Source organism: Oncorhynchus clarkii, unplaced genomic scaffold (genome assembly GCF_045791955.1).
Source record: "Oncorhynchus clarkii lewisi isolate Uvic-CL-2024 unplaced genomic scaffold, UVic_Ocla_1.0 unplaced_contig_4011_pilon_pilon, whole genome shotgun sequence".
Lineage (NCBI taxonomy): Eukaryota > Metazoa > Chordata > Actinopteri > Salmoniformes > Salmonidae > Oncorhynchus > Oncorhynchus clarkii.
This window is the reverse complement of record NW_027260074.1, coordinates 1658-17433: the sequence shown is the minus strand read 5'-3', so window position 1 is coordinate 17433 and position 15776 is coordinate 1658. Positions and strand designations below refer to the sequence as shown.

The 15776-nt window shown below is 44.9% G+C and overlaps 1 protein-coding gene across 1 annotated transcript; it reads right to left on the bottom strand.

Moving 5' to 3' along the window:
• Positions 1 to 8547: 8547 nt before the first annotated feature.
• LOC139401074 (zinc finger protein 436-like) lies at positions 8548 to 14179 on the bottom strand. Its single transcript, XM_071145580.1, has 7 exons — positions 14091 to 14179; positions 13695 to 13934; positions 12068 to 12154; positions 11567 to 11650; positions 10201 to 10337; positions 9810 to 10043; positions 8548 to 9608 (listed from the first exon to the last, which is right to left on the bottom strand). The coding sequence occupies exons 2-7, from the start codon at positions 13720 to 13722 to the stop codon at positions 9165 to 9167; spliced, it is 1014 nt and encodes a 337-aa protein (XP_071001681.1). The 5' UTR covers positions 13723 to 13934; positions 14091 to 14179; the 3' UTR covers positions 8548 to 9164.
• Between the last annotated feature and the right edge of the window lie 1597 nt (positions 14180 to 15776).

Sequence of the window (15776 nt, the reverse complement as noted above, 5' to 3'; positions counted from 1 at the left end):
TAGCCTTCTGTTCAGATGTATTACATGGAAATAGGGGCTATGGCACATCAAGGGAACTGTAGCCTTCTGTTCAGATGTATTACATGGAAATAGGGGCTATGGCACATCAGGAACTGTAGCCTTCTGTTCAGATGTATTACATGGAAATAGGGGCTATGGCACATCAAGGGAACTGCATCCTTCTGTTCAGATGTATTACATGGAAACGGAAATCTGTTGGTAGGTCTATAACTTCTCATATAGTCATAATATGAACTCTTGCAGAACTAAGCATTTCTTGCAGTAAAATGATACACCAAATGTAGACAACATGTGGACTTGGAAACAGGAGCGGAGAAATATGAATTCTTTATTTCTGCCTCCTTGAGAGAATACAAAGCTCCGTTAGATACCATCTGTAGAGGTGCCGTCTTCATCATTAAACATCATAAAACCTGATAGTATTTCAACCACATAAAAACCGAACTGCAATCTCATCAGAAACATATTGGGTTTCATTTTCACAGCTTTCTTTCTCCTTTACAGCCGGTCAAACTGATGTCATTTGGACATTTTGCACAGAAAATCTGTTCCGTTTTATTTTTTGTTGCGTCATTGTATTTTCTCGCCGGTCCCTAAACGTCTTCGCTCTGCGTAAGATGACATAGAGAACTTTACGGATGTCAACTAGAATGAAGCGTTCATTCTATCGATCTATTACATTATTATGTTGATCAAGTGGTTTATTTAGTATTCTAGGTCAACATATAATGAATGACAAAGGAGAAGCTACATGCATCTAATTATAGAATAGTCGACTAACAAATAGCCTACCAAAATGTAGTAAATTATCATTTATATCTAAATCAGTTGTTTTTTAAAAACTACTCCCCCTGTCAAAAAAATCGTTCCGCTCTCTTTGACTGTAGCCTATCGCATATTTTCTATATTAGCGGGTTAGGGTTGGGTGCGGCCCTCAGATTTTCACTTTATCACATATAGTCGGGTTGTTGTGGATGGGTTATTAGAAATTCCGGGCGGGTGAACAAACAGCTGACCTGAGCACCACTAACACGTACACACACATGGAATTTAGTACGTCATTGAACCATGGCAGGAGAGAGGATGTATTCCTAAGGAATTCAACCATTCACTGTCAGTCATTAGTTATCTAAAATACTTGAAATCAAATGCGCAGTACCAACATTTGTTTAAGGAAACAAAACAGAAAAAATACCTAAACTATTAAACTCAACTTAATTCCGCACTTGTCACAGAGTTGTGGAATTAGACAGAAGTCTAACTTACCGGTGAAGTCACAATACAGAGACAATGATGAAATAAGTATTACAATTAAAATCTCCATTTTCCATCTAACTAACAACGAACGTCCCTCGGTGAAGTATTCCGCTATTCTGTTAGACGAGTTGAAGAAGAAATGTGCTCGTTCTGCTTTGCAGAAGACCGTTGAAAGTGAAAGTATTCTTTACTGGAAAACGCCCCAACGACCCCTCCTCTTCCTCCTCTTCCTCCTCTTCCTCCTCTCTCTCTCTCCGAGTCTTCTATTATCTACAGTAGTGGTATACATAGTCGGGGTCACGAACTCTATAGATTAGTGTATGGGACAATAGGAGAGGATAGAGGGTATAGACAGGAGGGCAGATATATCAACCAGTCAACCAACATCTGCATTGTCACACACATAAATCTGTCATTGACACTGGTGTCCTATCTGAGAGAGAGAGAGAGAGAGAGAGAGAGAGAGAGAATTAAGGACAGTAGTCTATAATGGAGTGTTGTTTAGGTTAGAGGTGTCACTTTAATCAAACAGTAACAGTGACCCAGATCAGGACAGTAGTCTATAAATGGAGTGTTGTTTAGGTTAGAGGTGTCACTTTAATCAAACAGTAACAGTGACCCAGATCAGGACAGTAGTCTATAAATGGAGTGTTGTTTAGATTAGAGGTGTCACTTTAATCAAACAGAACCAGAATGAAAGAATCATTGGTGTTTCTCACTCTGAAACCCCTGAAATACACATTTCTATTGATATATTCTCATATTCCCTGATCAATTAAGTTGGCGGTGTCTCCATGGTAACGGTCATGTTTGTCCAGTCGCCGGGGAGCTAAACAGAGGAAGTGAATCTGCACGGCAGGAAGTTGACTATAGATCCGACAGAGAGGAAGAAAATGTGCAGTCTTCCTGACAGCCTTACAAATGGCTTTGAGCAAGAAATGGAACATCCCGAACCAAGGTGCATTTAGTGGCAGCAAGCATTGTAGACCAAGCTAAAGAGTACATCCAGCTTATAGTAAACACTCAAAATGAAGGCTTTCAAAGAGGATACATGTCACAGACACAACACATTGACTGTCAGGAGTTAAATGGACTTGACGTGTGGAAAGTCATTGTGGGAAGGTTTAGAAAACTAAGACAGGAACACAGTTGTCTACTGTGAAGTTAACGTGAATGTGCTTCATATTATAATATAAGGAGGCCTATATATCCTCATCAGTGTGTTCTGCTGTAGTCTACATTGATTGAAGTTATATTCTGATATTGTGATATTTGTTCTACTGTTACATTGATTTGTTGTAAGGCCCACAGCAGTGTGTGTTCTGCTGTAGTCTACATTGATTGAAGTTATATTCTGATATTGTGATATTTGTCCTACTGTTACATTGATGTGTTGTAAGGCCCACAGCTGAGTGTGTTCTGCTGTAGTCTACATTGATTGAAGTTATATTCTGATATTGTGATATTTGTCCTACTGTTACATTGATGTGTTGTAAGGCCCACAGCTGAGTGTGTGTTCATGTGGCCCTTGTTCTGCAATAACGTCTAAACATGTTGCTCAACATTGAGGTCTCGAAATTTAGGCTCTAAGAAATTCAGACTTGTTTAAGCCCCACAGCTAAACTCGAGTAGGTTGGCATACTATAGGCCCCTCAAACTCAACTCTGGATCTTGAAGCCAGTTCCACTGTACTTTAAAAAAAATTGTTCCCTTCTAATCAGGGAATGATTTACACCTGGGACACCTGGTGTGCGCAATCAATTATCAGGTAGAACAGAAAACCAGCAGGCTCCGGACCTCGTAGGGTCAGAGTTGACTACCCCTGGTATAGGCTATGCGTATGACGGGTGTTCAGTAGTGACGTCTAAAATGGTTTGAAGGAATCATCACCTTGAAGAGCGCTGTCCGTTTCACCACCATATATAGTAGGCTACTTGGCTGTTTACTCTGCTGCGCTGCTACTTTGTGATTGACACTTTTTTTCCTCATGCGTTCCGGTACCTCAAGCCCCCCGGATATCCCCCCTGTAAGCTATTGTAAGAGAGATAAAAAAAAAATAAAGTTAGAGAGATAGAGGGTAAGAGAGAGAAAGAGTAAGTACATCTAATTCTGCCATTCATTCGTGTCATAATATCGTGATAAAATGTTCACGGTCTTGAAAATAGAACCCTAACGTTCTCTTTGGTATCGCGTGATTTTACGTCAGTCTCATGAAGACTACAGAACTGGCAACGTACAAGTTTCATCTTTATTGTCAACATACCAGACAATTTGGCGTTGACACTTCCTCCCACTGGTGTTCACACGGAGCGATTTTTAAGGCCACGCCTCCAACAAGTCACACCTCCAAACATTGTATCATATCAGTTAGCAAACAAAAAAAACAGGCAACTTCTGCGCACTTGGGTGCTGCCATAGTTACATTGGCAGTGCCAGTCCAATAAAGGCTTGAGGCAACACTCTTGCCGCCTGAAGGAAGGTCACAGTGAGGTCACAGTGAGGCTGTCAATGAGAGCAGTACCATGGTCACCACACTGTAGCTGGTCCTGATCCCCCTCAACTCCATGGTCACCACACTAGCTGGTCCTGATCCCCCTCAACTCCATGGTCACCACACTGTAGCTGGTCCTGATCCCCCTCAACTCCATGGTCACGACACTAGCTGGTCCTGACCCCCCTCAACTCCATGGTCACCACACTGTAGCTGGTCCTGAACCCCCTCAACTCCATGGTCACCACACTGTAGCTGGTCCTGATCCCCCTCAACTCCATGGTCACCACATTGTAGCTGGTCCTGATCCCCCTCAACTCCATGGTCACCACACTAGCTGGTCCTGATCCCCCTCAACTCCATGGTCACCACACTGTAGCTGGTCCTGATCCCCCTCAACTCCATGGTCACCACACTGTAGCTGGTCCTGATCCCCCTCAACTCCATGGTCACCACACTGTAGCTGGTCCTGATCCCCCTCAACTCCATGGTCACCACACTGTAGCTGGTCCTGATCCCCCTCAACTCCATGGTCACCACACTGTAGCTGGTCCTGATCCCCCTCAACTCCATGGTCACCACACTGTAGCTGGTCCTGATCCCCCTCAACTCCATGGTCACCACACTAGCTGGTCCTGATCCCCCTCAACTCCATGGTCACCACACTGTAGCTGGTCCTGATCCCCCTCAACTCCATGGTCACCACACTAGCTGGTCCTGATCCCCCTCAACTCCATGGTCACCACACTGTAGCTGGTCCTGATCCCCCCTCAACTCCATGGTCACCACACTGTAGCTGGTCTTGATCCCCCTCAACTCCATGGTCACCACACTGTAGCTGGTCCTGATCCCCCTCAACTCCATGGTCACCACATTTGTAGCTGGAGGGAGGAGGCTGCAGCAAATAGCTGATGGACACACAGTCTAAAAGCTCTGTGGAGGAATGGAAACACACGCACACACACACACACACACACACACACACACACACACACACACACACAGATTAAACAGTGCAGTATACATTAAGAAACACCAGTGAAGGGGCCTCCCGAGTGGTGCAGTGGTCTAAGGCACTGCAGTGGTCTAAGGCACTGCAGTGGTCTAAGGCACTGCAGTGGTCTAAGGCACTGCAGTGCTAGCTGTGCCACTAAAGATTCTGGGTTCGAGTCCAGGATCTGTCGCAGCCGGTCCTCGACCGGGAGACCCATGGCGCGGCGCACAATTGGCTCAGCGTCGTCCAGGTTAGGGGAGGGGTTTGGCCGGCAGGGATGTTCTTGTCCCATCATGCACTAGCGACTCCTGTGGCGGGCCCGGGAGCAGTGTACGCTGACACAGTCGCCAGGTGTTCGGTGTTTCCTCCGACACATTGGTGCAGCTGGCTTCCAGGTTAAGTGGGCATTGTGTCAAGAAGCAGTGCGACTTGGTTGGGTTGTGTTTCAGAGGACGCATGGCTCTCGACCTTCGCCTCTCCTGAGTTAGTACGGGAGATACAGCGATGGGACAAGACTGTAACTACCAATTTGGATACTCCTCGAACTTTTCCAATCTCACTTGCCACTCCTTCCCCAACAATATCTGCACACTCTCTCTCTCTGCCTTCCATGCCACTCTCCAACCCCTCTCTCCCCTCCCGTCTTACCCCTTCCACCTCTCCCTCCCTGAGTAAGCAAGCAGCCATGCACAAGTCTTGGGTTGTGTGATCTGGAACAGCTCATAGGCTCCTGCTCTGTCTGCTGTTTCTGTAGTGAGACAGCTTGATGTACCAGTACACCTCCTGGACAGGACACTAGTCTATCTCCTGTTTCTGTAGTGAGGCAGCTTGATGTACCAGTACACCTCCTGGACAGGACACTAGTTTATCACAAGGCCTTAACCCCAATCTATCTCTCTATATTGCTGTGTGCAGCATTTCCCAGAGGGGGATCATTTTGGTTTTGGTTACATTTTATTTGGATAGTGCAGATTTGGTATCTATAGATCCTCTACAGTTGGTCATACTATCAACAAACAATCTGTTCATAAGGCAACTGCTTGCCAAGGTTAGAATAAGGGTTATGGTAAAGGGTAAGTTTAGGGTCAGGGTAAGTTTAGGGTCAGGATAAGGGTTATGGTAAAGGGTAAGTTTAGGGTCAGGGTCAGGGTTATGGTAAAGGGTAAGTTTAGGGTCAGGGTCAGGGTTATGGTAAAGGGTAAGTTTAGGGTCAGGATAAGGGTTATGGTAAAGGGTAAGTTTAGGGTCAGGGTCAGGGTTATGGTAAAGGGTAAGTTTAGGGTCAGGATAAGGGTTATGGTAAAGGGTAAGGTCAGGGTCAGGGTTATGGTAAAGGGTAAGTTTAGGGTCAGGATAAGGGTTATGGTAAAGGGTAAGTTTAGGGTCAGGGTCAGGGTTATGGTAAAGGGTAAGTTTAGGGTCAGGATAAGGGTTATGGTAAAGGGTAAGTTTAGGGTCAGGGTCAGGGTTAAGGGTTAAGGCTACGCTAGAGCTAGTAGAAATGTTACTGATAGTCTGTAGAACATCTACAGATGGACTAACCAAATAAAGTGTTACCTTGGTTTTTGCCCGAGCGCTACACAGCTGATTAAAATAATCAAAGCTTGATGAGTTGATTATTTAAAATCAGCTGTGTATGACTAGGACAAAATCTCAAATACACACACCCCTTAGGGACCCCGGGGCCGAGTTCGCGAAAAGCGGGCGTGGTGCAAAGCAGAGACTGCACCAGGTCCCATTAACAGCGTTGGGAAAGCTGCTCTGAAAATATAGTTTACCAAGCCACCAATTACTGAACACTGGAAGTTAAGCTACTGGTACGCTAACGCTACTTTTGAGAAACAAAGTTTACTCAGTGACTTTAAAAAAATTAAATAAAGTATTTCACTACTACATCCCAAACTACTTCATAATTACCATCTCTAAATCTGAAACGTTAGACTACATATTGCAAGAACAGATCACTTCGGGGGTCAAATGTCAGCAGAATGTGTAATTTAGCTTAATACCACAAAAACAAAATGTTTCAAGTGAGAATTCGGCACATCTGATAAAAGACAGGAAGAGATTGTCTACTTCACCCATATTGTGTCGTTCCAGTAGTTAGCAGTTAGCGACATGCCAAAAAAAGTCATTAACTGAAAACGTTACTGAAACCCATTTTGTAACGTTCCCCAGCAAACACTACTGAAACCCATTTTGTAACGTTCCCCAGCAAACACTACTGAAACCCATTTTGTAAACGTTCCCCAGAAAACACTACTGAAACCCATTTTGTAACGTTCCCCAGCAAACACTACTGAAACCCATTTTGTAACGTTCCCCAGCAAACACTACTGAAACCCATTTTGTAACGTTCCCCAGCAAACACTACTGAAACCCATTTTGTAACGTTCCCCAGCAAACACTACTGAAACCCATTTTGTAACGTTCCCCAGCAAACACTACTGAAACCCATTTTGTAACGTTCCCCAGCAAACACTACTGAAACCCATTTTGTAACGTTCCCCAGCAAACACTACTGAAACCCATTTTGTAACGTTCCCCAGCAAACACTACTGAAACCCATTTTGTAACGTTCCCCAGCAAGAAAACCCAAATAATAATTGCTCAGAGTCACTGACAACAACCAAAACGAAACAGGAGGGGTTCTGAAAGACACTCATGGGGGGTGTCCACTGATAGTTGACTAGCAACAACAACAAGTGGAACGTAAAAGACTCCCACTAAATTTTCTCAAGAGGCAAACTAAATAAAAACCCAAACTGAAAAGACAGGAAGCCAAAACCAAAACTGGGAAGATCAGACACAGGAATGTTTATGTAGAAATCAAACTAAAAGATGTTGACCCTCCACATCTCTCTCACTGGCCCAGCCACTTTTAAATTTCACCTGGGCAAGCACTTGACTGATTTCCTTATATGAATCTTTGAAATTATTACATTTATGTTTTTTAGTTCAGTGTAGTTAAATTACACGTGGTTCCCCGACAGCCCATTTTGTTTCCAGTCTTTGGTATGACTAATTTTGTCCATTCTTCGATATAAACCACCTGTTTTTTTTAGGGGATAATACATGTTTATTCTGAGGAAGAGTTCCTTATCAGTAGGAAACACACTTTAGTGTGACACTAAAGGGAGGGACTAAGGCTACATAACAAATGGTGCACTATTCCCTATACAGTGCACTACAGAGCGCTATGGGCTAAAAACACAAACTTCACTGGCTGCATTGTGAATGCGACTCAATAGCACCACCTACAGGACGATAGGGGAAACTACGGACTACATTGTGAATGCGACTCAATAGCACCACCTACAGGACGACATGTGAAACTACGGACTGCATTGTGAATGCGACTCAATAGCACCACCTACAGGACGACAGGGGAAACTACGGACTGCATTGTGAATGCGACTCAATAGCACCACCTACAGGACGACAGGGGAAACTACGGACTGCATTGTGAATGCGACTCAATAGCACCACCTACAGGAAGACAGGGGAACTTAATTATTTCAAACTGTTTTCACAGGATGAAACGCATTGGTAGAATAGTTTAGTGTTATTTATTAAAATCAGATCAATACTCAGATAATAAGAGACAAAATCAGTAAACTGTGTTTACCAGAGAATGTGTTCATTAGTACTGTAGTATAGTATACACTGTTTTGCGTCCCTAATGGCACCCCACGATCAATATCAGATCGTGTACATTCTAAATGGATGGATGACATTTTACCATTAAGACCATCACTACCTTCATATTCACACAGGGTCCCAAATGGCACCCTATTCCCTATTATATAGTGCACTACTTTTAGCCAGAACCCTATGGGTCCTGGTCAAACGTAGTGCACTAAATTGGGTGTCATTCAGGACTCAGATAACAATTTCTTGTCAAACATCACATTCTCTGACACTTTAAAAAGCTCATATTTGAGCTCACGGAGTAAACAACTGACGTTCTGCAAAAGGGAGGAATAGTGTAGGTCCTGAATGGTGTCCCTACTCCCTTTATAGTGCAGTCCTTTTGACCAGAGCCCAGAGTGAATGGTGTCTCGTTTGACCAGAGCCCAGTGTGAATAGTGTCTTGTTTGACCAGAGCCCAGTGTGAATAGTGTCTCGTTTGACTAGAGCCCAGTGTGAATGGTGTCTCGTTTGACTAGAGCCCAGTGTGAATGGTGTCCCATTTGACCAGAGCCCAGTGTGAATGGTGTCTCGTTTGACTAGAGCCCAGTGTGAATGGTGTCTCGTTTGACTAGAGCCCAGTGTGAATGGTGTCTCGTTTGACCAGAGCCCATAGTGAATGGCAGTAAAACCTCCCATCATGATCACAGTTCAGACACACATTGGCACGTTTCCAGTACTCTTATTTCGTAGTCCGCTTAGAGAGGACTTTTATTTTGAAGCCACCGCCACCCCCGTGTCTTCACTAGGAGATGATTGGACAGTGTCTCTCATGTGACACTCTTGGTGCCTCTTCAGCTGCCCTGACGCCGTGAACCCTTTCCCACATGCGCTACACAGGAAAGGCCGCTCCCCTGTGTGTGTCCTCATGTGTAGCTTCAGACTCCCCGGTGTGGTGAACCCCTTATCACAGACAGTACAAGGGTACGGCCTCTCTTTAGTGTGTGTGATCTGATGCACTTTCAGGTTGCCAGATTGGGCGAAACTGGTCCCGCATATGGCGCAGATGAATGGTTTCTCTCCGGTGTGTGTCCGCTGGTGGCTCTTCAGGTCTCCAGCACGCAAGAAGGTTCGGCCGCAGAAGGAACAGCAGAATGGTTTCTCTCCGGTGTGGGTTCTCTGGTGGGTCCGCAGGTTCCCCAGCTCCGTGAAGCTCTTCGATTGGAGACAGAAACAAAAAGACACAAAAATGAAAATTAAAAGAGGGGAAGCAGAGAAATATCGCACATATAAACGGATCTACAGCTTATAAGACTTGCTTTTCAAAGAGAATGGCAAATCTATAACTCGCATTTCTATCTGAAAACTGTTGGTTCGTACACAAAGCTACATAAGGTAACTTTAATTGACACGCACCTTGCCACACTGGCAAATGTGGTAGGTCTTCTGCCCCGTGTGGAGCAGCTTGTGTTTCTTCAGGTCGTGGGCTCGGGAGAACCGTTTCCCGCACTCTGAGCATTGGTGTGGTTTCTCCTTGGTGTGTGTCTGCAGATGGGTCTTCAGGTTGCCGCGGATGGCGAACCCTTTACCGCATACGGAGCAGTGGTGGAGGTTCTCCCCTTTGTGGATCATCTGGTGGCACTTGAGCGACTTGTATCAAAACAAACTTTATTTAGATCATTACTTACAACAAAATGCAGTGCAAAGTGCTTCCCATACATAAAATCAATAAACCGTGAGAAAGATAAAAACAAAACAGCAGACGAGGAGTAAATAGATCAATTAAGACCATAAAACAACAACGAACCTTGAAGTAGGAGAAGCTTTTCCCACAGTCATTGCAGTGGTACGGTTTCTCCTCCCGGTGAGTCTGCTGGTGGTCTTTATAGTGGGCCAGCCGGGAGAAGCTTTTCTGACACTGGGAGCACTGGTACGGTTTCTCCCCTGTGAATAGAATAACTTCATTTTTTTTAATAAAGTTTATATTGATTTAAACTGGTGTTGAGAACAACGTTGCAGAAGCAGGCGGCAGTGAGGGGACGAAGAAACAGATAGGGGAGTTTCTCTCTGCGCTTAGTTATAATCAACTTAATGTTAAAAAAAAATTACAATAAAATAAGCTAATGCAATTGAAGGCATGTATCAAATACTTGCTCATATCCAACCGTTATACTAATTTAAAGCAATAGTCGTGTGTGTGGTCACCTAAATGATCATTTCAGCACTGACTTGATTGGGACAGCGCCACCACAGTGCTTTAAGAAAAGTGTGGGTGACTCGTCTTGATAAATCAATTAACTAAAATGGCAGATTATTATTTATTTCTTTAATTCGCTGAATCTTCGTTTGGATATTGGACAACAATTAGGCCGGGGAAATGTTAGCCAAGTGAGTAACTCGATTCCAGTTTGCTCATAGATTAAGTGATCAGAGCATTTTGCCAGCGTATTATGTAGCCTAACAAGTGGATTCTGCTCTTCTCTGGCGTGGCAGCCTGTCCTCCTCCCAACCAAAAGTCTGTGTCTTGTCTGATAATCAGTCAATGAGATTTTATTCAACTTAAATCGCTGTCTGTACATCAGAAAGAATTCACAACCCCCTTGACTTTTTCCTAAATGTTGCATCATGGCCACAAATGTCTCTGGCCCAGCCAATACTGGAATCCTGGCTGCTACTGCGGCTGAGAGAGAAACATAGTGGGCTGAAAAGGTGGGCAGACTTCCATAGTCCCCCCCCCCCCCCTTTAACACAGCATGGCAAGCCTGAAACCGTCGGGCTGAGAATGAGAACTCTACACAGAACACATACCAATGATATGGGAGACATAAACAAGATGAACATAAATACCAATGACATGGAAGACAGAAACAAGATGAACAGAAATACCAATGACATGGAAGACAGAAACAAGATGAACATAAATACCAATGACATGGAAGACAGAAACAAGATGAGCATAAATACCAATGACATGGAAGACAGAAACAAGATGAGCATAAATACCAATGACATGGAAGACAGAAACAAGATGAACATAAATACCAATGACATGGGAGACAGAAACAAGATGAACATAAATACGTTTTCATTTAAAAGCCGGTACAAAACGTTGAGTGTCTTTCTGAGATATATAAACCTGAGAGGTAAAACGGCACATGTATAATATAACTGACCTGTGTGGATGCGCTGGTGGATCTTGAGGTTACCCTGCGCAGTGAAACCTTTCCCACACTCGGAACACTGGAACGGCTTCTCTCCTGATAAATAGACGGACAGACAGACAGAACGTTTCAATGTCACAAATAACAGATTTTAAGAAAACACATTGAGGCCCAATCAAAGAGAGTTTTGAGACACTGGTAACATTTGTAGGCAATTATAATATTAATATCTGTTATAATACATTACAGCATATCATTAACATCATGTATTTTTATTTAATTTGGCAAGTCAGTTAAGAACAAATTCTTATTTACAATGACGGCCTAGGAACAGTGGGTTAACTGCCTGTTCAGAGGCAGAACCACAGATTTTGACCTTGTCAGCTCGGGGAATTCCATCCAGCAACCATTTCGGGTTACTGGCCCAACGCCCTAACCACTAGGCTACGCTGCCGCGCCCTGATCATCAACAAACATCATCCTCTATACACCTGGAAGAAGGAGCCACTACACCTGTGTGGGTCATCTGGTGTTTCTTCAGCCCTCCCAGACTGGTGAAAGTCTTCCCACACTGGTGACAGACGCGGTTCACCCTCTCTCCTAGGGATGAGTTAGAGGTACTGATAAAGTCGATCAAGAGCATCCATATATATCGATTCCAACATTTTGTCATCTAAGCCAGAAATCTTGCTTGTTTGTAGGTGACCAAATACTTATTTTCCACCATAATTTGCAAATAAATTCATTAAAAATCCTACAATGTGATTTTCTGGATTTTTTTTTCTCATTTTGTCTGTCATAGTTGAAGTGTACCTATGATGAAAATTACAGGCCTCTCATCTTTTTAAGTGGGAGAACTTGCACAATTGGTGGCTGACTAAATACTTTTTTGCCCCACTGTATATCGATTCCAACATTTTGTAATCTAAAAATAATACATTTAAGTGATATTTCCCATTGCTAGAGTTGTGATAATTGGCAGGCATGGTCTGGTCTGGTGGATGTTGAGTTGTGATGTTATGGCAGGCATGGTCTGGTCTGGTGGATGTTGAGTTGTGATGTTATGGCAGGCATGGTCTGGTCTGGTGGATGTTGAGTTGTGATGTTATGGCAGGCATGGTCTGGTCTGGTGGATGTTGTGATGTTATGGTAGGCATGGTCTGGTCTGGTGGATGTTGTGATGTTATGGCAGGCATGGTCTGGTCTGGTGGATGTTGTGATGTTATGGCAGGCATGGTCTGGTCTGGTGGATGTTATGGCAGGCATGGTCTGGTCTGGTGGATGTTGAGTTGTGATGTTATGGCAGGCATGGTCTGGTCTGGTGGATGTTGAGTTGTGATGTTATGGCAGGCATGGTCAGGTGGATGTTGTGATGTTATGGCAGGCATGGTCTGGTGGATGTTGAGTTGTGATAATTGGCAGGCATGGTCTGGTCTGGTGGATGTTGTGATGTTATGGCAGGCATGGTCTGGTCTGGTGGATGTTGAGTTGTGATGTTATGGCAGGCATGGTCTGGTCTGGTGGATGTTGTGATGTTATGGCAGGCATGGTCTGGTGGATGTTGTGATGTTATGGCAGGCATGGTCTGGTCTGGTGGATGTTGAGTTGTGATGTTATGGCAGGCATGGTCTGGTCTGGTGGATGTTGAGTTGTGATGTTATGGCAGGCATGGTCAGGTGGATGTTGTGATGTTATGGCAGGCATGGTCTGGTGGATGTTGAGTTGTGATAATTGGCAGGCATGGTCTGGTCTGGTGGATGTTGTGATGTTATGGCAGGCATGGTCTGGTCTGGTGGATGTTGAGTTGTGATGTTATGGCAGGCATGGTCTGGTCTGGTGGATGTTGTGATGTTATGGCAGGCATGGTCTGGTGGATGTTGTGATGTTATGGCAGGCATGGTCTGGTGGATGTTGAGTTGTGATAATTGGCAGGCATGGTCTGGTGGATGTTGAGTTGTGATAATTGGCAGGCATGGTCTGGTGGATGTTGAGTTGTGATAATTGGCAGGCATGGTTTGGTGTACTGAATTTGGCGCTGTGGTGCAATAAGGCTTGAGCACCACTATGGCTGCTTACAGCTATATTCTATCTTGTAATAGTCTATGCCAAATACTGAAAAATAATAATTGTTCACAATAACCTGTGTGGATGGTGAGGTGTCTCTTCATGTCGTCTGAGCGTGAGAAACATTTCCCGCAGACGGAGCACTGATGGGGTTTCTCTCCGCTGTGAGTCTGTGTGTGCCTCTTCAGGCTCCCCACGGTGATGAAGGTCTTGCCACACTGGGAGCAATGGTGTGGCTTCTCCACTGCACTCTGAGCGTTCGAACTCTGTTCATTCTCCCCGTCTAAACTGTCTGTGTCCGAGTTGGCGCCCCCTCCTGCTTCCGTGACAACACTACAGGTTAAATACTGTAGGGGACCGTGTGCATCTCTTAAGATCAATGTTCTCTTACGTAAACACTATCAAAGTGGATACAACCAAAGCTTTTATCATCCCCATGAATGGTTATTGTGGCCTGAGGCCTGTAACCAACCTGAGTTGGTCTCATCTCCGCCACCTCCCTCCTCCGCAACTCTTTTAACAATAGAAAGCCCTGTTAAAATACAGATTCACATGAATAGAACCGATAATATACATCAGAACCTCTATAACAGGCAACCAGGTAACCAGGCAACGGGGGCCTGAGTGTCTGCTGATGTATATTATTTCTGTCAATCAGTGTTTGATATAGACATGGGTAACTAGGAGTGTACAATAATGAGTGCAGAAGGTTAGGAGCACAGAGGACTATCCTCACCCATTCCAGCTAGCTACTGTCCTGCTACTACCCAGAGGACTCTCTCCTCACCCATTCCAGCTAGCTACTGTCCTGCTACTACCCAGAGGACTCTCTCCCACCCCATTCTAGCTACTGTCCTGCTACTACCCAGAGGACTCTACTGTACTACTACCCAGAGGACTCTCTACTACCCAGAGGACTCTACTGTACCACTACTACCCAGAGGACTCTACTGTACTAGCTACTGTACCACTACTACCCAGAGGACTCTACTGTACCACTACTACCCAGAGGACTCTACTGTACCACTACTACCCAGAGGACTCTACTGTACCACTACTACCCAGAGGACTCTACTGTACCACTACTACCCAGAGGACTCTTGTACTGAAGACTCTACTGTACCACTACTACCCAGAGGACTCTACTGTACCACTACTACCCAGAGGACTCTACTGTACCACTACTACCCAGAGGACTCTACTGTACCACTACTACCCAGAGGACTCTACTGTACCACTACTACCCAGAGGACTCTACTGTACCACTACTACCCAGAGGACTCTACTGTACCACTACTACCCAGAGGACTCTACTGTACCACCACTACCCAGAGGACTCTACTGTACCACCACTACCCAGAGGACTCTACTGTACCACCACTACCCAGAGGACTCTACTGTACCACCACTACCCAGAGGACTCTACTGTACCACCACTACCCAGAGGACTCTACTGTACCACTACTACCCAGAGGACTCTACTGTACCACTACTACCCAGAGGACTCTACTGTACCACTACTACCCAGAGGACTCTACTGTACCACTACTACCCAGAGGACTCTACTGTACCACTACTACCCAGAGGACTCTACTGTACCACTACTACCCAGAGGACTCTACTGTACAACTACTACCCGGAGGACTCTACTGTACCACTACTACCCAGAGGACTCTACTGTACCACTACTACCCAGAGGACTCTACTGTACCACTACTACCCAGAGGACTCTACTGTACCACTACTACCCAGAGGACTCTACTGTACCACTACTACCCAGAGGACTCTACTGTACCACTACTACCCAGAGGACTCTACTGTACCACTACTACCCAGAGGACTCTACTGTACCACTACTACCCAGAGGACTCTACTGTACCACTACTACCCAGAGGACTCTACTGTACCACTACTACCCAGAGGACTCTCTACTCACCCGACTTCACTGCTCCTCCTTCCTCCTCATCCATGTCCACTTTCACAACGTTACGCCCTGGTGGAGAACACAAGATACAGTACTGAAAACAGACCGTAGTGATGAATACGCTAGCCTGAAAACAGACAGTAGTGATGAATAGACTAGCCTGACTGAAAACAGACAGTAGTGATGAACAGACTAGCCTGACTGAAAACAGACAGTAGTGATGAATAGACTAGC